The sequence below is a fragment of the Gekko japonicus genome, unplaced genomic scaffold, assembly GCF_001447785.1.
Source record: "Gekko japonicus isolate JY-2015 unplaced genomic scaffold, Gekko_japonicus_V1.1 scaffold1311, whole genome shotgun sequence".
In the NCBI taxonomy this organism is placed as follows: domain Eukaryota; kingdom Metazoa; phylum Chordata; class Lepidosauria; order Squamata; family Gekkonidae; genus Gekko; species Gekko japonicus.
Window position 1 is genome coordinate 199,114 of NW_015168086.1, and position 21,051 is coordinate 220,164.

At 47.4% G+C, this 21,051-nt stretch overlaps 1 protein-coding gene across 1 annotated transcript in view; it reads left to right on the forward strand.

Annotated features, from left to right (window-relative positions):
• The window catches only part of COL4A2 (collagen, type IV, alpha 2), a 218,161-nt gene that overhangs the window by 140,183 nt on the left and 56,927 nt on the right, over positions 1–21,051 (forward strand). Inside the window, exons 13-21 of the mRNA XM_015414706.1 lie at positions 1,036–1,080; positions 3,561–3,623; positions 5,003–5,047; positions 5,661–5,714; positions 6,453–6,519; positions 9,854–9,955; positions 12,510–12,665; positions 17,925–18,017; positions 19,069–19,229. Of these exons, the coding sequence (XP_015270192.1) occupies positions 1,036–1,080; positions 3,561–3,623; positions 5,003–5,047; positions 5,661–5,714; positions 6,453–6,519; positions 9,854–9,955; positions 12,510–12,665; positions 17,925–18,017; positions 19,069–19,229 (786 nt within the window). The remainder of the gene's footprint in view (positions 1–1,035; positions 1,081–3,560; positions 3,624–5,002; positions 5,048–5,660; positions 5,715–6,452; positions 6,520–9,853; positions 9,956–12,509; positions 12,666–17,924; positions 18,018–19,068; positions 19,230–21,051) is intronic.

Below are 21,051 nucleotides of genomic sequence, written 5' to 3' on the forward strand. Positions count from 1 at the left end.
TCCGCTGGCTTGCCAGCCCATCTTCACCCCCCCCCTCCAGAGACACTGGGAGGGGCAGGTGGCGTCCGGCCTCTCCATCCCCGGCGCGCTGCACGTCACCATCCCGCCTCCCTTCCCCCACTTCTGCAGCCGCTGGGAGGCCTGGATGGCATGCGGCCTCTCTATCCCTGGTGCACCGCACGTTGCCGGCCTGCCTCCCCGCCGCTTCTAAAGCATCTGGAAGGGCCAGCTGCCATGCGCCCTTGTCTTTTGCCAGCGCGCAGGCTGTCTTCACCCCCCCCCTCCGGAGCCACTGGTACAGCCGGGTGGTATGTGGCCTCTCCTTTGCCACCGTGCTCGCCTGTCTCTGCCCCCCCTCCGCCTTCTGCACCTGCTGGGAGGGCTGGGTGGCATGTGCCCTCTCCTATGCCGCCCACCCTCACTCCCCGCCTTTTAGATAGCTATCTGCAGGGCGGATGTGGGCCACGTTTGCAGGCGGGAGCACTCTCCCAGACCCTCTCCCTAGAGCTTGTTGCATTCTTTTCCCCAACGGGCCTTATCACTAGTATTTAATATAAGGGAAAGGTGAATTAAAGAAATGATATATATATGAAATATGCTTGAACTTGTTTCCCTAGCCATTGTAGTGGGAGCCACACAACATGTGTGAAAGAACCGCATGTGGCTCCCGAGCCACAGTTTGGCCACCCCTGTCCTAGAGCTACCCTATGCCACTTATGGGTTTCCCCTGGAAGTGACAGAGACACACAGGACGTCACCGCCCCCCCTCATGTCCCCAGCCGCAAGCCTCCCGCAGGTTGCAGAGCCTGGCAACCCTTTTTTGAAAAAATATTTTTGTTACATTTTCCCCACGGAAACATATACCTATAAGTTAAGTATGCTCTGAACAGCTGTTGGAGATCTGCTGTCAATTATTACTGATCAGAGTACATATTCCAGTTTTGTAATGTCTGCGGCTTAGATTTCAAAATCGCTCCTTGATTCATGTAAATGTCTTATTTCAACATTAAATATTATTTTTTTATATTTTTTCAGGGAATTAAAGGAGAAAAAGGAATAAGGGGAGAACCTGGAATTCCAGTGAGTCCATGGAAATTAATTCTGTCTGTTTTGTTTGTTTATTAAACTGTTTCTACCCTGCTCACTGCCTGCAAAGAGGCTCAAGCCAGCAAGTGTATGATGCCACATTAAACCAGCAAAGTCAATTTAAAAACCATCAACACTAAGTGACAGTAACGATCCTTTAGGCACCATGCCGAACTGTTTCTTTACCCAGGCTTTTTGCTGAAGAGTTGAGGCTTTTTTAGCTGTCTTTGCAGCAGGCCTTGACAGTTATGGGTGCCAGGTCCCTGTAATGACTAGAGTTTAGGGTTGCCAACCCCCCCGGTTTGCCAGGGGTCCCCCATTTTGGGGGGGTTCTACCTGCCGCCAGCCAGATGGCCAGCAGGGGAAGCCCCAACACCCACAGCCACCCCTCTCTCTCCCTTTAAGTGTGTGGAACCCGTGTTTCCTCCCAAGCCCGATGTCCGCTTGAGATCAGGCTTGCAGGGAAATGCCAGCTTCGTGCACTTAAAAGGGAAATGCGGCTGCTCTTAAAGGGGAAACGCCGGCTCCTGCACTTAAAAGGGAAACACCGGCTTTTTTAAGTGCAGGGAACTGCCGTTTCTGGAGATCTGGCACGCGGGGGGGGGGGGGGGGGTGGACCACAATGGTGTCATCACGTCGAGGATGCCCCGCCCCCTCCAGGAAGATGGACTAGGCAACCCTACTAGAGTTGCCAGCCCAGGATGGGGAAGTACCTGGAGATTTTGGTGGTGGAGCTGGGGAGGGCAGGGTTTGGGAGGAGAGGGACCTCAGCAGGGTACAAAGCTGTAGTGTTCACCCTCCAAAGCAGCCATTTTCTCCAAAGGAACTGATCAGTTGTAATAGTGGGAGATCTCCAGGTTGCACCTAGAGTTTGGCAACTGTAATTGTGACCTTAGGTTTGCTCCAGATACCTAAAGCTCTGGTGGCCTTTAGACTGTAAACTCTGTTACAGAGTTTAAAAGAAGGAGGAGGGAAAGGGATAGTCAGCCCTTAAAAGGAATGCCCTGCAAAACTTAGCGCAGAGCTAATTTGTTGCTAGGATACAAACTGTGATGCAAACAGAGCTCCACTGCTGCTGGCTCTCCTTTGCCCTTGTTGGGAATTTATGCTCTTTCCTGCCTCAGCTGGGAAAAGGTGAATGCAGGAGGGTGGCAGTGCTTGGTGGGGTACACTGTCTCGGAAATTAGTTCTTGGCATGATTGGCTACTAAAAATCCCAATAACATCCTGAAAAAACCTTAGATTAGACAGTTTATTACCAATTGCAAGCTGCAGTTTCAGAACAATGCCAAGGCAAGAGACTTTTCTCCCAAAGCTAGGACAGGGGACAGAGAAATCTGACCTGGAGAGGAAGCAACCAATCTTACAGGCTTTGAGCCAACTGTTGTTCTTCCATGCTTGTATATAAGAAACCTCCTCTACAAGCTCTTCTAAGCAGGACTGCCTTGAATTGCTTCTCTGAGAGCTAACAAGGCGGAGAACCTCCTGTCTTCCTCTTAGACGCCATTCCAGTGGGTTGTGGCTACTAGGGGTGTGCAGGGGGGAAAATCAGCTTTTTTCATATTCAGGTCCATTGGACCCGAAAAATATCAGCATTTCCCGATATTCCCGAATACCAATATCGGTATGGTATTGGGATTCGGGTAAATAATTAGGAAACCCAAATTTATTCAGCATTTTAAAAATGCCTTCCCTTCACTTGCGGAGTCACACTGCTGCCGCATCACGCCTCCACAAGTGAAGGGAATGCCTTCTCCAAGCTGCACCACCGCAGCAGCACAACTCGGCAATATAGCTAGCCCGATTAAAAGCTGAATAATATCGGCTTTTATTCACACCAGCTATATCAGTAGCTGAATCAGATTGTCCAATCTGCATTCAGCTGAATAAATACCCCCAAAATGCCAATAAGGTATTTTTTGGGTATTTATTCAGTTTGGTGTATACTGAATTCACACCCCTAGTGGCTGCCACTGGGAAAGCCTCAAAATGGGCTGAGGCAGATTTCACACCCATAGAAAATGGCACGACTGGGAGTCACCACAAAGGGTGCAGCTGGCATGCAGGTTTACACAAGGAGAGACAGTCCTTCAGACACCTGGGTTTCAGAGGCTTTATAGGTGGGGGGAAAAACAGTTTAATTTTTTGCCCAGAAACAAATTGGCAACCAGTGAAGATGTTCTGAAACAGGCATAAGGTGCTTGTTGAGTGGCTCAGCCCTGTCAACAAATGGGCTATCATGTTTCGCATGACTTGAACTTTCCAAGTTAAAGGGCAGCCCCATGAAGAGCGTGTTACAGTAGTCTAGGCTTGCGTTTGCAGGAACATGAATCACCATAGCCCCCTCAGTTGACTCTAGGAGGGAGGACAGTTCCATCAGAGAGTGCGATATGAGGAGAGGAAGGCAAGTCATGTACAGCAAAATCACTGTGCTGCTCTGTGGTTCTAAACTACAGCTGTGATTTTTTTTTTTAGGGTTCCCATATATATATAGCTGAAAAGGGCGAAGAAGGAATCACCGGCTTTCCCGGACAAAGGGTAAGAATATGATAGAAGTCATGAATGAATTCTCTCCCCCATATGATTCTTTCCTTTCACTTCTCTGGAACATTGGGAGCCATCACTGTATACAGACGGCATTTTGGGCGTCGTGGATTTAGTTGGTGCATCCAGTCGGATTTTCACCAAATAGTTCTGCTCCCATAGAGAGGCTGACTGGTCTCCAGATCTGATGCCTGGAAGAAATTTTCTTGCCAGTCAAATTAACCAAGGGGGGGAGACCTAAGAGGGCCCAGTAATAACTGCTCCCTCTAAGCTGTGGAAGCAAAAATTCTACTTTGTGAGCTCCTGGCATCAAAGTTGTGAGTGAGCGATTTGGAGACTGCATAAATTAGTTTGCTCTGGAGCCATCCCTTCCTGAGCTGAGGCAAAAAAATGTGTGAGCCGGAAGCTAAAGAACTGTGAGCTAGCTCACACTTAACTCAGCTTAGCAGGAACACTGGTAACAAGCCATCTTTGCTTGAGCCGTTGTCTCCTATATCAGAGGGAAGCTATGGTTTAAACCGGGTGGGTTGATTTGTGGTGATCTGAAATGTAAGTTCACTCTTGGGCACAACGTATTCTGGTGGAAAGGGCCGTCAAATCGCAACTGCCTTGTGGCGAGGAGTTTCCAAGGCAAGAGATGTTCAGAAGTGGTCTGCCATTGCCTGCCTCTACGCGGCAACCCTGGAATTCCTTGGTGATCTCCCATCCAGGTACTAACCAGGCCTGACTGTGCTTAGCTTGTGAGATCTGACCGGGCTACCTGAGTCAGGGCAAGATGACTTCTAGGCAGGGCTATTTTGGGGCAGGAACGCACAGGAACGGAGTTCTGGCTGGCTCCTGAATTGGCCACGCCCAGCAGGAGCTCATTAGCGTAATAAGACACACCCAACAGCAGAAACTCATTAGGATTGGCTACATTAGGGGCGTAGCATGCAAAGGAGTCCCTGCTACAAAAAAAGGCCCTGGGTTTTGACAACAAACAAGGTAAACCGCAAAAGGTGGGTATGGCTGGATGACCACACTTCTGGTAGCATGGGGGTGTGGCCTAATATGATAATGAGTGGTGTTGTCGGGGTGTGGCCTAATATGCTAATGAGTTACTGCTGTTGGGTGTGGCCTATTATGCTAATGCATTCCTTCTGGGCTTTTTCTACAAAAAGAGCCCTGCTTCTAGGGATTACAAGAGGAGGGCTTTCGTGCACCCTTCTCTGAGCAAAGATGGACTCCAGCTCTAGGCCGTTCTATGGTGAAACATGCGATGCCCTTCATATTCCCTCTTCCTTTGGTCTCAGGCTTGCTGGGGCCTGTTCTCCAAAGTAGTCGTGACTACAAGATCAGTCATTTGACTTTGCTTGTCAATTATACTTTTGTAGGGTTTGCCGGGCATCAATGGTCTAAAAGGAGTTGACGGAGACGTGGTGAGTCTGCAGTTCTAAAGTCATATTTCATTTCTGGCATTTGTACATCTGGATGTTTTTATCCGTTGCACTGCTTGCCCGTTACAGAAGCAACCCTGGAGTTCCTTGGTTCCGCAGGGCCTGTACAAAATTCTGCAGGGCCTGTACAGCGGAGCACTTCCGCCCAGCTTTTGGCTAACTGGCAAGCGTCCGTTCGTTTAGGCCCCTCCTGCCCAAACTGCCCTCAAACCGCCTTAGGGTGCAGATGGCAGTCGTCACCATCAGTTTTAACAGGAACGTTTTGTCGTATTTCCGCCCGCCTGATCTTCAACACAAGCTGCACGATCGACTATTGCCGGCCCACCATTTGTCTTTTACTCAGGACTCTTATTGTTATGGTTCTGAGAAGTTGTTTTATTGTTTATATCTGTGTCGTGACCTGCTCTGAGCCCGCTTGAGGGGGACGGTGGGATACAAGTAAAATAAAATAAATAAATTATGCATCCGTCTCAAGGAAGCCTAGGAAATCTTGACCAGGGCAAGGAAGATTAGTTAGAATCTTGGAATTACTTTGTTGGCTTTAATGACTAGTTAGTTAACTATGTTTAAACCACCGGTCTCATGTTTATTTCAGGGCAGCCCAGGACCAGATGGCTTCCCTGGCCGAGACGGTCAAAGAGGAATGAAGGTACTTCATTGCTTTATTTAGTTGCTTGTACAGTCAATGAATATGAATCTTCAATCAATCAGCAGCAGTGATCACTGAAAGATACACAAATCAACGGCTCACTTCAGTGTTCCTTCAGTCGCACTCACAAGTGTGATATCTTGGCAGTGCTGCAGATACAGTCAATTTAGCGACATTTGATTATAGCGGGCCTGCATATGAAGACCGGAGAATGAAGAGAAAGGCGATCTATACAAACAAAAGACACTCTGTAAGAAAACACTGTGTGGCTCAAGTGGTTAAGACGCTGAACTGCAGGTTGTGGAAGGTCAGTAGTTCAGCAGTTCGAGACCTGGGTGCCGCAAGACGGAGTGAGCTCCCGTCTCTAGTTCCAGCTCCTGCCAACCTAGCAGTTCAAAAGCAAGAAATTGCAAGTAGATAAATAGGTACCACTTTGGTGGGAAGGTAACAGCGTTCCGTGCATCTTGGTGTTTAGTCATGCTGGCCACATGACCACGGAAACATCTTTGGACAGCGCTGGCTCTTCGGCTTTGAGACGGAGATGAGCACTGCAACCCTAGAGTCGGATTCGACTGGCTTTCGAGCAAGGGAACCTTTACCTTTTAAGAAATCAGTGGCATGGGAATTACATTTGTGCTTCTCGGGCTCATCCAAGACAGTTGAAATAGTTGACTTTTGCCCATCGTGTACTGAAACTGGGGAGATGTTTTTGGTGATGATGGAATTTTACTTTTCCAGGGAGAGCCGGGAGACCGAGGTGTTCGAGGCCAGCCAGCTTATGCACATCAGCCCACTCTGATAAAAGGTACAGTTGTGAAGTAGGTTGCTGGTTCCTGTTGTCACTAAACGGGGAGAGGGGAGAGAAGTCATCGCTTGTGAGCAAAGCCAAGTCAATGGATTGCCCACTGACCCCAACTTTAATTCATTGAGTACAGTCTGGGCAGGTTTGGTACGTTGCTTCCATTTAAGAAGGAAATGCCAACATGATACCAAGTTGTGCAGCGGTTTTAGAGGCAGCCGCCTGCACATTTCAGCAGAATTCCTATGCGCCGTGTGAACCAGGGATGTACCGTAAGTGGTTTGACCAGTTAAAGTACTCAAGCATCTAATGAGAAATGATAGCCGAAAAGCTGAAAAGGAGTCCAAATTTGGAAAACGGGATGTCTTTGCAGGCCGGGCTCAATCATAAAGGACAACTCTTCGGATGTTTGTCATTTGGAGCGTCTTTTCCTCAAGGAAACGCAAATGCCAGGACATGTATCGGTCATGATCCAGAAGTCATACCTGGATCCTACCCTTGACATAACCAGACACCAGGATGGGGGGGGGCTGGCTCATTCCCACGGCCTGCCTTGGGTCAGAGGCTGTTTGGAGGCCGGGTTCGGTGGGTCTGGCCCCTCCCAGTGTTCCCTTGGTTCAAGCAACCAGTGGAAGCCACTGTGCAGCCTGCTTAACTACTGGTGGAAAGTGCTGTCGTCGCAGCTGACCTATGGTGACCCTGTAAGGTTTTCAAGGCAAGAGACGTGTTGTACATATTAGATTCCATGCCAAAAATGAAGTCAAATGAGGAGGAAGTTCTTGCATTTTATTGTAATGAAATACGGAAAACAGTTAGGCCAAAGGACCCATCAAAACTGACTGCTTTCTTCCCAGTGGTAATTTGAGTAATAATCCTCTGATTGGCCAGATATAAAGAAACATATCTACGTCAAACTAAGTGTTTACTTAACCTAACCTAAATGATAATGGGCAAGGATTCTTCATATCAGACTAAAATCCTATCTGACCCAGACATTGAAAGGTTTGCCCTAAGAACTACAGAATCATGAACTTTGTACCTTTTATGTTGTCTGCTAACAATATCAGACCTACAAGAGGAAAGCCTTCTATATAACAGGCCTTTCTAACAGCCTAATAAAATATTACTTAAAGAATAAATCTATAAAAACCAGAGAAATATGAATATGAGCAATCAAGAAGGGAAAAAACCTATATATAAAAATCTTTATATTCCCATTCATACTACAGACGTTCAGGAGTGGTTTGCCTTTGCTTGCCTCCGCATAGCGACCATGAACTTCGTTGATAGTCTCCCACCCAAATGCTTGCCGGGGCCAACCCTGCTTAGCTTCCAAGGTCTGCCATTCTACCCTCCTGTCTCCTCTGAGCTGTCAACGAATGGCAAGGAAGCCAGGACACAGACGCACAAGCCCCAGCAAGGGCTGCACAGACTCTGTGTGTCCATGTGCTCCGCCTCGGAGTGCATGTCGCTTGCGCACAGAAGTGGGTGGTAGCTCAAGTGCTTGGCTGCCCAGTTGGTGCCCTTGGCAGGATGGGTCAATGGGGGTATGTTTGGTGTCGTGGTTAGGAGCGCGCGCACTAATTTGGGAGAACCGGGTTTGGTTCCCTACTCCTCCACATGCAGCTGCTGGTGTGGCCTTGGGTCAGTCACAAGTTTTCTCAGAGCTCATGGGGTATCTGTTGTGGGGAGGGGGAGGGAAAGGAGATTGTAAGAAGCTCTGAGATTGGATGAGGAGGTCCAGTTCTATGAGCCCCAAAAGACAGTGCCCCCATCCTCCATTATTTCCAATGGAGGGAAGAGTAGTGAAGGGGTATAAATCCAATCTCCTCCTCCTCCTCCTCCTCTTCTTCTTCCTGGGGATGGATGGGCCACTCCGGCTATGCCTCAGGGATCTTGCACTCACCTGTATGCATTGTGCCCTCCACCAGCGGGTGATGGACTATGCTCATTTCCTATACTGCATTGCTTTAGAAAAATGAAGGGATTCCTGTGACTTCTTACTTTGGGGGCTTCTTATAGTATCCTTGTGAAATGTCAGTTTATATATCAATGAAATGGGGGTTGATGATTATCTGTCATGCAACCATAATTTGCAGGGGGTGGGGAGCATGAAACTTCAGTCTTTATTCAAGGGTTTCGAATACAGTTAGCGTGAAGCATTTGGAAGATAGTATCATTTTGTCTTATCACATGTACATTTAGTCATCGTCTAGCGTTTGCCCGCTTCCTCTGTTGTAATCTCTGCTATTTTTAAAATGTGCCTTACATTCTCTGCCCGGTTATGCTTCCCAGAAGGGTGAAGACAATTCAGCATGAGTCATGCTGCCTCGAATGCCCTCATTTCCAGAATGCCTGTGTCTAGTATTTGTAATTAAATGATGCAGCCCGTTAACCTAAGGCAGGAGTCCCCAATATTTCGGACCCTGTGGGCACCAGTGAAATTCTGGCATAGTGTAGGGTTGCTAATCCCCAGTTGGGGGTGGGGGATCCCACGGTTTATAGCCCCTTCCCCTGCTTCAGGGCTATCAGAAATCAGGGGAATGGCCACTGGGCACTCCAGTATACCCTATGAAGACCAGTCCCCATAGGGTATAATGGAGAATCGATCCATGGGTATCTGGGGCTCTGGGGGTGCTGTCTTGTGAGTTAGAGGCACCAAGTATTCAACATAGCTACTGATGCCTCTCCTCAAGAAACCCCCCAAGTTTCAAAAAGATTGGACCAGGGGGTCCAATTTTATGAACCCCAAAAGACGGTGCCTCCATCCTCCATTATTTCCAGTAGAGGGGGAGGCATGTAAAATTAAATGCAATGACAGCTCACCCGGAACTCACTTCGGAGTTCAGTCACGCTTCTTCCCTCCCCTCACCCAGAACCTTCTGGTAAGTCCCCCTCTGGCTTGTAGGCCTCACCTGGCAACCCTAGTACAGTGTGGTAGGCACAGTCACAAAATGGCTACTGCAGAAGGTCGACCCAGCCACAAAATGGCTGGCTCTACCTCCAGTCACACAGTGAAGATCCTTGTGGTGTGTTGGCAGCTACTGACAAAGCCGCCTTTTGAAGAAAAATCTGTGCAGCCAATCAGATCTCCAATGGCCAATTAGAAGCCCTGCTTGTCAAAAGGCCCACCTGGCCCTGCCCACTTGGGCGCCAGGGAAGATATTGGCGGGCACCTATGGGCACCACAGTGGGGAGTGCTGCCCTAAGATATCTATCAAAACTTAGTTTACTGATCTGGGCTATTCCAGCATGAGATACGGTGTGCGTCTTCTGGAGTAATGCATGTGTATGATACTCAGCTCAGAGGTTTAACATGTATTCTTGTGGGTGTTTTCAGGCGCAAGAGGTGACCCGGGAGCCCCTGGTTTTCCTGGGCCTGCGGGAGACAGAGGTGAACAAGGCAGTCCTGGGATTCCTGGTCGTCCCGGACCAGCACCGGGTAATTTCCCACTCACTTCCTTATTTGGATATTGGCTAGGAGGGAACAAATGGTTTGGTGATATCTTGTCCTGGCCGTGGGCGACAGAGGATCCATGGGGCAATGTGGAATTCTCAGGAGGCAACCCCAACTGTGTGGGATCTAGGGCCACCATGACTGGTCAGAGGAGCAGGTGGCAGGACTGGTGGAGCAGGGGCTGCAGGACAAGCCGTGAGGCTGACAACTTAGTCCAATGAGCGCTAGAGCCTGATCCACTCCAGGTGGCTCCTTTCTGGCCCCTCCCCTGTCTCATGCTCCGCCTTCTTTCTGAGGCGTGGAAGTCTTAAAGGGGCAGCCTCCCACCATCAAGATTCTTGCACTCGGTCCACATTCAGTTATTTCCAGATGAGTCCCTTGTTGGTTTTGGTGAGGGGAACAGGGGGCTAGCAAGGTTTTCAGCGGTGGATGTGACACTTCTTCAGGAGGTTATAACAACCCATACATGGGGTCGTCATTGTCATTGTCCAGAACTGCAGGGCCCACAAGAATTAGTTGTTGTAGATTTTCCGGGCTGTATGGCCGTGGTCTTGGCATTGTAGGTCCTACAAGGCCAAGACCACAGCCATACAGCCTGGGAAATCTACAACTAATGAACTCCGGTTGTGAAATCCTTCGACAACATATTATTCCCACAAGGATTTTCTGGCACCTCCTCTTCTATATCAAAAATATATGAGAAAACACTGCAATAAGACGCAAACCTCCAATATTAGTTACAAATATGTAGTGTACAATATTTTTACAGGTAAGTTTATCATGCGTATTATGAAATAATACAGTCAACAGGGTAAATCCGAAGGCGTGAACATTTAAACATGGATCAACAATGAGTGGAAACAACGTATGAACATCAAGGAAGAACTCTTATTCATAGAAGCGTCATCAAAAAATCATGACGCTTCCTTGAATAAGAGTTCTTCCTTGACGTTCATACATCGTTTTCACTCATTGTTGATCCACATTTAAGTGTTTGCGCTTTTGGATTTACCTTGATGATTGTATTATTTCATAACGCGCATGATAAACTTACCTGTAAAAATATTGTACAATATATATTTGTAGCTGATATTGGAAGTTTTAGCATCTTATTGCACTGTTATATATATTTGACTTGTATTTATGCACTGTAACACCTCCTCTTCCATGGCGGAGTCCTTGCCATTCCTCAAGGCTGGGATCCTGAGAGTTGGGGAAGATTGGCAGGTGAAATTAGGGTACTGATGCCTTTGCCTATTAGTCACAAATAAGGACTTCTGCAGCACCATCCTAACTAGAGCTACCTCCTTCTAAGCCGATTGACTTCAATTCCGCACTAGACCTTAAATACTGGTTCAACCCTGTCCCCGAACTTACATTCTACACTACACTCAAGTTCACCTCTGTAATTATCTCGGGGTATTTTTTGTTTCCACGTTACATGGAGGTCACCCCGGTTTCTCCCCACACTTGTCTCGGGATAAACGGATGCAGTTATTACAGGCTCTTTTGTAGAAAAAGCCCAGCAGGAACTCATTAGCATAATAGGCCACACCCAACAGCAGAAACTCATTAGCATATTAGGCCACACCCCTGACAACACAGCTCATTAGCAAATACGGCCGCACACCCATGTTACCAGAAGTGTGGTCATCCAGCCACACCCACCTTTTGCTTGTTATTCTGTTTATCTTGTTTGTTGTCAAAACCCAGGGCCTTTTCTTGTAGCAGGAACTTCTTTGCATGTTAGGCCACACACCCCTAATGTAGCCAATCCTAATGAGTTCCTGCTGTTGGGTGTGGCCTATTATGCTAATGAGTTCCTGCTGGGCGTGGCCAACTTGGGAGCCAGCCGGAACTCCGTTCCGGTGCGTTCCTGCCCAAAAATAGCCCTGCTGTTATACCCCAGAGATAAAGGCAAGGTATTATGTCGCGAGTTGAACTCTGATAAAACCAGGGATGAGATCCAAGTGCGGAAAGGACCTCTGTTTAGGATGGCACAGTTAGTCCCTTCCAACACTGTGTCTCTGTGATCTTCAACAGTGCTCTTAAAATCGGTGCTTGAAGCCTGAGGCAGACAGTGCTTCTGCCGAGGTCTAATCAGTGCAAGTTGACACCGCTGTCAATCATTTTCTGTGCTTAACATCATCCTTCCCAGAATTCTGCTGAAAAATGCCCTCTGAGTCTGTCATTTCAGCAGCATCGTAATATATGTAAAAAAATTCAAAGGATCTTATAGCAACAGCATGTTGAAGTCTTGTATCTTGGGACCCTGCATAGATGGAACACCCACCGGGGTCTTTAGCTTCGATCCTGTTGCAGTTCAGCTGGAAACAGGTCACTTCTGTCTGCCGGCTTCCTAATCTACTCTAGACAATTAGGTGAAGCCCTACCCTGAAAAGGTGTCCGGAAGAGAAATGTCATCGTTGTTAGCATGATCAGAAACCAAACACTTGTATTTCTACACGTGTAGGGGTTATCAATAACTTTTCATCCAGATCACAGTAAAAATCACAGATATCTATTCTCCCCATTCCAGATTTCTCTGCAGGGAGAGGTTTGCCCGGAGAAATGGGTCCCAAGGGTTTTGTTGGTGATCCGGGGTTGCCTGCTTCAGATCCAGGACCCCCAGGGTTAGATGGTCTGCCTGGACCACCCGGTTTTCCTGGCGCACCTGGCCCCCCAGGTAGTTCAGGTAAGTGGCCAGAGCATTTTTGGATTAGCATTTTTGGAAGAGAAGGCAGTTGAACTTCAAGAAAGTAGGATTATTTGCTTATTTAGTGTATTTTTATCATGCTTTTCTCCCCAGCAGTGGGAACCTCAAGCAACTTATGGAAAAAATATTATTTAAACAGATAATATAATTTACATATAATTTAAACAAATAGGCTGCCTTTCTACCCAATCTGGGTCCACGAGGCAGAAAACATAAAAAAACATCAAAACACAGGAGCAATTAAAAATACGGTTGGGCTCTTTTTGTAGCAGGAACTCCTTTGCATATTAGACGACACCCCCCCTAATGTAGCCAATCCTCCAAGAGTTTACAGAGCTCTTCTTACAGGGTTACTGTAAACTCTTGGAGGATTGGCTACATCAGGGGTGTGTCGCCTAATGTGCAAAGGAGTTCCTGCTACAAAAAGAGCCCAAAACTATAAAATAATTTAATTAAAATACATACACTAGCAACACTAGAAGGCGAATCAAGGAGAATCAATAGCCTTGCCAACTTTGTTGAAAACAAAGGCCTGTGTTGCTCTTATAGAACTTTGATTGGCTAATTCTTTTTGGCTTAAAGACTGGCTCCAGATTAAGGCTGTTTCAAACGGCAGTGCTGAATGCTGATTCCTAACAGCACTTCTGATGCTGAATTTCCAAAGTTGACTTTGAGGAAGACAATGTTTTAAAATGAGGTGCCCCCTAGGCACTTGTAAGTTTCATCTCAGGTCTGTTCAGCCGTAACTTCTAGCACTTTTCACAAGGTTTCTATATATGTTTGCAATTGAATTGCTTATTTTATTTCCATCTTCATTTGATTGTATTCTGCATTTATATGAATGATACTTTGATGAATTATGCAAGCCTTTATTGCTGTCATATTGTCTTTCTGGTAATGTTCCTTGACTACTGTACAAAAACAGAATCAGAGACATTCGTTAATTTATTATTAGATTTTTATTCCACGGTGTTTTTTCCCATTTGTTTATTATTGAGGGTATGCCAGACGAAACAAAAAAGTCCTCACCTGCTGGCAAAAGGCACTGATGGAGGGAGACAGAGGAAGTTCCAAAGTTTTGATTCCATGGCCGAGATGGCCCTTTCTGTTGAAGTTAACTGGTGTGGTTAGTCCAGTCACGATTACTTAGCTACAAACGCAGGAGCGTCACTTTACCAGGTTATTCAGCTTACAAAACTACACAGAGCCACATTGCAAGTTTAGAAGAGAAACAAGAAGGGGGACCCGCGATACTCGTGGGGGGGGGAGAGATGCTCCACGGGAGAAGCAGACGCAGGTGAGCCTTCTCCCCTGTCCCCCGTCCCCATCCCCGGCACCCACGGCGAGGCCTGACCTCGGCCCGCCAAGCTGCCCCCTCCCCTAGCAGCAGCGGCACCGAACTTCCCCCCCCCCGTGGTGGCAGAGCTTCGCCGGCCCGCCGAGCTTTCCCCCTTCCCCCCTCAGCTGCAGTGGCAAGGCCTCGCTGGCCCACCAAACTTTCTCCTCCCCCCGGTGGTGTCAGCGAGGCTTTGCCGGCCCACCAAGCTTTCCCCCTTCCTAGCCCGCCAAAATTTCTCCTTCCCTCCCTCCCTCCTTCTGGTGGAGAGGCCTTGTCAGCCCACCAAACTTTCTCCTTCCTCCCCCGCCGCTGGCGAGGCCTCGCCAGTCGGCCAAGCTTTCTACCCCCTCCCGCCACCAAAACCGTTCCAAGAGCGGTCCCTGCGCATGCGCAGGGGACGCTCTTTTACTTTTGGGGGGATTTCAGTATCCCCCCTATAGTTTTTTACAATTTTTAGATTTTTCTGCACATCTGGGGATCACCCCAGATGTGCAGGAAAATCTCCCTGCCCCCCAGGTGCCCCCGATGTGCGGATTTAGATATCCGCACGCAGGGGGCGCCTTCACTATTAGATATATAGATAATTCTCTCTTTATTTGAGAAGTACACTTTGGATAGGAAAGAGCAGAGATTGATAGATTGGTAACTTACTAGCTAAAGGATGGAAACAGATGGTGAGAGGCCCATCTGCCTCATGGTGCCAAGAGAGGACCGCATCTCCCTCTCTCGGTGTGTGCAGGTACAGGGCACGTCTTCATCCAGAGACAGAGAGAGGAGGAGGAAAGGGGAAATTGATCCCTGAGAACACAAATCTGCATTTCAAAGAGGGCAGTGGCAGAAGAGTAGATACAGGAAGAAAGGTCGGTGTGTGCCTGTCTAGGTATCTAGTCTCTCTTGCCAGTCAATCTGGAAATCTGAGACAGGGGACATCACATCTGGAACTTCTAACCCTTTCTCAGTTCACTACCCCTCTAGCTTTGGATTGCAGGGACAACTGAAGCAGGGCCTCCAAAGATGACCAGAGTATATAGGTTAATGAATAGCAATGAAACAAAACAAAACATGGGGGGGGGGAAGTATACAACATATCTAGCAATGTCCACTGGGTTAGTGGCCAAGGGCTTTCGCTGCAAGTTACAGGCTAAAAACCAAAGGCCTAGAGCCCTTAGACTCTTCCCCGTTGGCTTTTGCCCAAGGGCTCATGCACCTGGCCATGGCTGGACTTCAGACACCTGGAGCGAGAGAAAGAGAAACACTCAGCCTGGATGTTTCAACCTGGCACCCATCTGCCATTATGATGAGGTTGTACTTTTGAAAGACTGATCTGTCAAGTATCCCTTGCGTAGGTGTTTTGGAACAGATGGACAGTTGAGTGGGAATCTGGAGCTTTCTAGTTTCAGAGGGCAGCCATGTTGGTCTGCAATAGAACAAGAAGATTCGAGCCCCAGTAGCATTTTAGAGACCAACAAGATTTCCAGAGTATAAGTTTTGCAAGGGTACCTGTCTGATGAAGGGAGCTTCGACTCTCAAAAGCTTATACCCTGCCCTGCCCTGCCCTGCCCTGGATAGCCCAGGCAAGCTGGATCTCGTCAGATCTTGGAAGCTAAGTAGGGCCGACCCTGGTAAGTGTTTGGATGGGAGACCTCCAAAGAATACCAGGGCAGGGAGGCTACATCAGCCACTTCTCTGAACGTCCTCCATGCCCCAGTAGGAGTTGCCAGAGGTCACCATGGCTTCCAGGCACGGGCACATACACACACTCAAAAATGCAAATAATAATAATAATAATAATAATAATAATAATAATAATAATAATAATAATAATAATAAAGCTTCTACCCCAAAATCTTGTCCGTCTCTAAGGTGCTATTGGACTCAGATCCGAAACTTTCTAGTCATTGATGAATCCTTAAAAAAGAGGCATTTGGTAAAAGGCTTAGCTCTAACTCGTCCATTTTAATTTTTCCCCCCTTCATCGCTTCACTTTGCCCAAGTTAACATTGTGTTGGCCGCTGTCCATCCACGTGCTGTGGAATTGTTGTTGAGAGAGATCAGCCAGAATGTTTGAAATGTCGTGAGCTGTTTCGCATGTTCCGTCATGGCGGACAAGGAGCAAGCGCAACATGCATTTGCAAAAGCCCCATGTTAAGCATCCACAAGATTGTTTGTGTGTGAATGTAAGCAAACTTGTGTATGAGATTCAAGTCCAATAACACTGTAAAGACCAACAAGATTTCCAGGGTTTAAGCTATCGAGTGTCAGCATTCCCTTTGTCAGATACTTCACACTGTGCCTGTGGTTTTGCTGAGACAGGAATTGAGGACTTTGATAAAAGGGGTGTTATAAATTTTTAAGGGGCTTTTCCGCCTTCTCATTTTACTCGCTGGTGAGTTCCTGTTTCTTTGAGGGGGGGTCTGTTCCACCCATGTTTTGCTCCGCCTAGTGGTCAATTCGATATCACACAGGTTTTTCCCCCAGGATATCTCCCTGCAGATTTAAACACGATATGCTGGAAATAAACCAGTGTGATATTGGATTGACCAGTAGAGGGAGCCAAACACACAGAACGGGGGGGGGAAACCCACCCCCAGAACAGGAACTTACCGCCGAGTAAAATGAGAATGCAGAAATACCCAAGGACTGTGATATTTTTTTTTCCTGAATGGGATCGGGAATGGACCAATGCCTAGGAAATGAGGGATGTGGAAAACATGGATTGTCCATTTGGAGGACACAGAGGAACAACCAACACATGACATGGGAAATCCAGGGTCTGGTCTCTTGCATTCTTCTTCGGAGGGGAGGGTCGATGGTGGTTTTGAGGCGGTGTTTAAATCAGGAGACCAGCGCAAGGAAAGGGGTTAAAAAACAACCCTCCAGAGCCGCTGCTTTGATCCATTGCAGAGCCCCTCCCCCCTTGCTTTAAAATAATAAGCTAAAACATCGAGAGAGACCGTTATGGATCCTCCCGCGCCATGTGTCGCTTGACCCAGTGGCGGACAGATTAAGAGCATGTTGGCCGAAGGTGGAACAAAATTCCTGTTTGGGTGCATCTGACGCAGAGTAGTAGAGCCACTGCTGGTTTTGGATCGTTTCGTAGGTTAGCCCTGTTGGTCTGCAGTAGAACACCTAGATTTGAGTCCGTTGACACTTTAGAGACCAAAAAGATGTTGGGGTTATAAACTTCGGGGAGTCAACGCTCCCTTTGCCAGATAAGTCCATCAGGGCTTTGACCCTCAAAAGCTTCTGTCTCCAATATCTTGTTGGTCTCTAAGGGGCTACTGAACTGGAATCCAGCTGCTCTGCAAAAAAAAAAAAGACTCAGACGTCTCCATTCCTACTTGTGTCCGATGAAGGGAGTTTTGACTTCCGAAGGCTCAAACCCTGAAACTCTTGTTGGTCTCCAAGGTGTGCTCCTTGACTCAAATCCAGCCGTGTTTGGAGTGTCTCTATAAAGCAAATATTACAAAGACTCTCCAGTGTTTGCTCTTCGAGACAAATATACACCCAGTGAAGGACTACAACCTCCACCCCGTTTAACGTTTCATTCATGCTTCGGTTGAACTTTCCACGGTGGGGAAGAGAGAGCTGCCCACCCACTGCAAATGCCCTTTCTCTCCTCCTTCCAAGATCAGACAGGGAGGCGCAGTGAGAAGGAACCGATATCACTGTGATAGAATCGTAGAGTTACAAGGGGGCATACAGACCATCTAGTCCAACCCCCTGCCCAGTGCAGGACCAGCCTAAAGCATCTCTGACAAATATTCATCCAGCCTCTTCTTGAAAGCTGTCAGTCAAGGGGAGCTAACTACCTCCCTAGGCTTTTTCAGTTTAGGAAATGGAAAAAGTCGATCTCAAGCTGCGAGGTCCTCTGATGTTCTAGTTTTCTGTTTTGACAGAGTATGTTCTCGGGCCGAAGGGGTTTCCGGGGTTTCCGGGCCCCGGGGGCAGCCAAGGTTACCCAGGGTCACGTGGACTGAAAGGCCAGAAAGGTAAGCTGTGTTTTAGCCCATTGTCTGCTGCAAATTGTCCTGTGGGTTAGAGGCCTGATCTGGGTCACGTCCTCCCACTCATAGCCCGTTCTTCCTAATTAGTGCTCCGTTCTCAGTTCTCTCTGCCAAAAAACTTACGCTACAAGTTTTTCTGCAATAGGTCTTTAGCGGCCCCTCTTTTCTAACTTTTTCCCCACGCATCTTCCTTCATGGCACTTTAAAAAGTCTTTGTCCAGTGGTTCATTGTGGGACAGTCCTCTACGAGTGGGATATAAGCTCCTCCCTCCGTCACAGGGTTGGCTCTGAGCAGTGATCCAGGCAGGGAGGGGCTTGTCCTCCAGAGGCTTCCCCAGTTTCTAACAGTCCTGAAAGGGGGCTATTTAGAGCAGAGAACAGTGGTAGGTGGTCGACCTCAGACCCGTGGCTATGGTGGGGCTTTGGGGGGCTCTGCCCCCTTTCCTAAAGGCACAGCATCATAACAAATTTCTCTAAATGCTTTTTTCTATCATTTTTAAACATTTTTTTAACAGGTGTGTGCTTCTTTAAGCAGAGTGGGGTGCCATAGTTGACTAATTCCCACATTGAGCAAGGGGGTTGGAGTAGGTGACCTCTAGAATACCTTCTAACTCTGTGTCAAGAAACTGGTCTCCTTTAAGAGAGTTTTTCTGCCTAAGTGTTAGCTTTCTTGACCCTAGAAGTCATCACACACACACACACCTGCCAGCTTGTTCTCAGAATTGTTGCTTAGGCTGGCAGAAGTGATTAACTTGCAGCAGCTGAGAACTGTCTTCTAAAGTGGTTGACTCACGTGTTTTTGAGTTCAATGTGTGATTGAATCCAAAGGATGTTCTTCTGGGCAGAGCCACAGCATGCAAAGGACAGGCTGAGCTCTGCCCCTTTTCCATAGAAAAACTCTTTTGCTGTGTTCCATGGGATGCAACAATACGGGAACAGTGGCGTTTGCTGCTTTTCAGTCAGTGTATCCTTGTGTGAATGTGTGGGTTTTTTTACCTCTAAGGAAAAGGTGGGACGTGTATTTTTCCCTACACAGGCGAGCCAGGGGATTGTCGATGCGGATCTGATGAAGGAAGAAGGGGCCCAGCTGGGCAACCGGGTCCCCCAGGTTTTCCAGGCCCCATTGGACAACTTGGGAGAAAGGGAGAAGTCGGTGATCAAGGCCAGCATGGAATTCCTGGATTTTCCGGTGCAAAAGTACGATAGTTTTGCGATACGTTCCCATTTTCCATATTATTTCCATACTATCTAAGCACATATAAGGAGGCGTCACACATAAAAAGAATAACAAAATTCTTGTTTGTTGCATGGCCACATTTTACGAAACAGGGATTCACTCCTGGATTGGGTTCCGTTTTCTCTCATTTAAAAACTCAAGTGCCTTCCCTGTAAACAGGGCTCAGGGCGGTGTGGATGTACAACGATAAATAAAACAACCATGATTATAGTAAATAATCAGACTAAATTAAGATTGAAACATTAATAATACAGTAAACTCAACTTAATTAATGGCAGTCGGAGCTTCTAATGGTGCCACCCCCTTGCGGGGGGAGAGGCAAGGGGTAAGAGGTAAGAATGCCAGCCAGATGGATGCCATCGCTGTCCTTAACCAAATGCCTGGCAGAACCTCTCTGCCTCGCAGACGATCCTCTTGTGTCAGCGGAAGGCTCCTCTGCTCAGTAGAAGGTGCCACCGTTAGTGGGACAAATCCACAGGGTCTGACCCATGGCTTCCCCTTTACATCTGCAGAAATGTTCTTCATGTAATGTCCCGGGTTCAATCCCCGGCAGCTCCAGTTTAAAGGATGAGGCAGTAGGTGATGCAAAAGGCCTTCGACTGAGCCCCTGGAGAGACGCTCCCATCTGAACTGACAATACTGGGTGGGCCGAGGGTCTGATTTAGTATAAGGCAGCTTCATGTCTTTCCTTGATGAGAAGACTAAACTTTTTAAATAGCAGTTAGACATATATAATATGTAGCAATATTTTCATTTCCCCACTACGCTCTGGAAATCATCACTAATAAATTCACATGAAGAAAAAGGGAATCCTGTGATCTGGTGGTGTGGAGCACTCAGTTTCTCCAAGCCTTCATATCTCAAGCTGGCATCTGGCAAGCTGATGCTCCCGGAAGAGGTCTCGAAGGTCAGCCACACGACTGAGAACAGAGTCTGAAGCTGACCATTATCCACTTCATCAAGTTCCTTTGCCATTCTCTGCTTCATTTGCTTGACCTGTTAGAGCATACCTTGTACTGTTGAGAATTGCAGAGCTCGCCCATATATGGATGACACAGAAGAGAAAGAAAATCCTGCCACAAAGTCCTAGATACATTCAGCGTTTGACATCCTGCCATGAAGTCCTAGATACATTCAGCGTTTTACATCCTGCCATAAAGTCCTAGATACATTCAGCATTTTAGATCCTGCTATGAAGTCCCAGATACATTCAGCATTTTACATATATTTTACATCCCTCTGAGTGCAGCAGAGCTTCTCTCTTTCTCTCCCCCCCTTCCTCTGCCTCTCTCTCTCCTTTCTCCCTCTCCCTCCCTCCCTCCCTCCCTCCCTTTGTCCCTCTCCTTCTCCCATACACACACATATTATAAATCTGTACAGAACTGGAAAATAGTTATCCCTCTTTTGCCTCTGAACATTTGTTTCCAAGCATTGTGTGTGCTAGTTCATGCCACCAATCCCTGCCCTTAGCAAATGAAACAGAAAGGATCTTCATTTGTTTCACCTGTTACTCGGCTGACTGCTAGACTTGGGTCCAGTAGTATCTTGGAGACCAACAAAAGTTTCGAGGTATAAGCTTTTGAGAGAGTCAAAACTGCCTTCATCAGTTTCACGACACTTGTCTCAGATAATAGGAGCTTTGGCTCTCAAAAGCTTGTACCGTGGAAATCTTGCTGGTCTCTGTAATGCTATTGGACTCAAATCTAGCTCTTCTGCAGACCATCATGGTTGCCCTTTGGAACTAGGTTGACCGCAATTAACTTGATTCTTTTAACACAAATA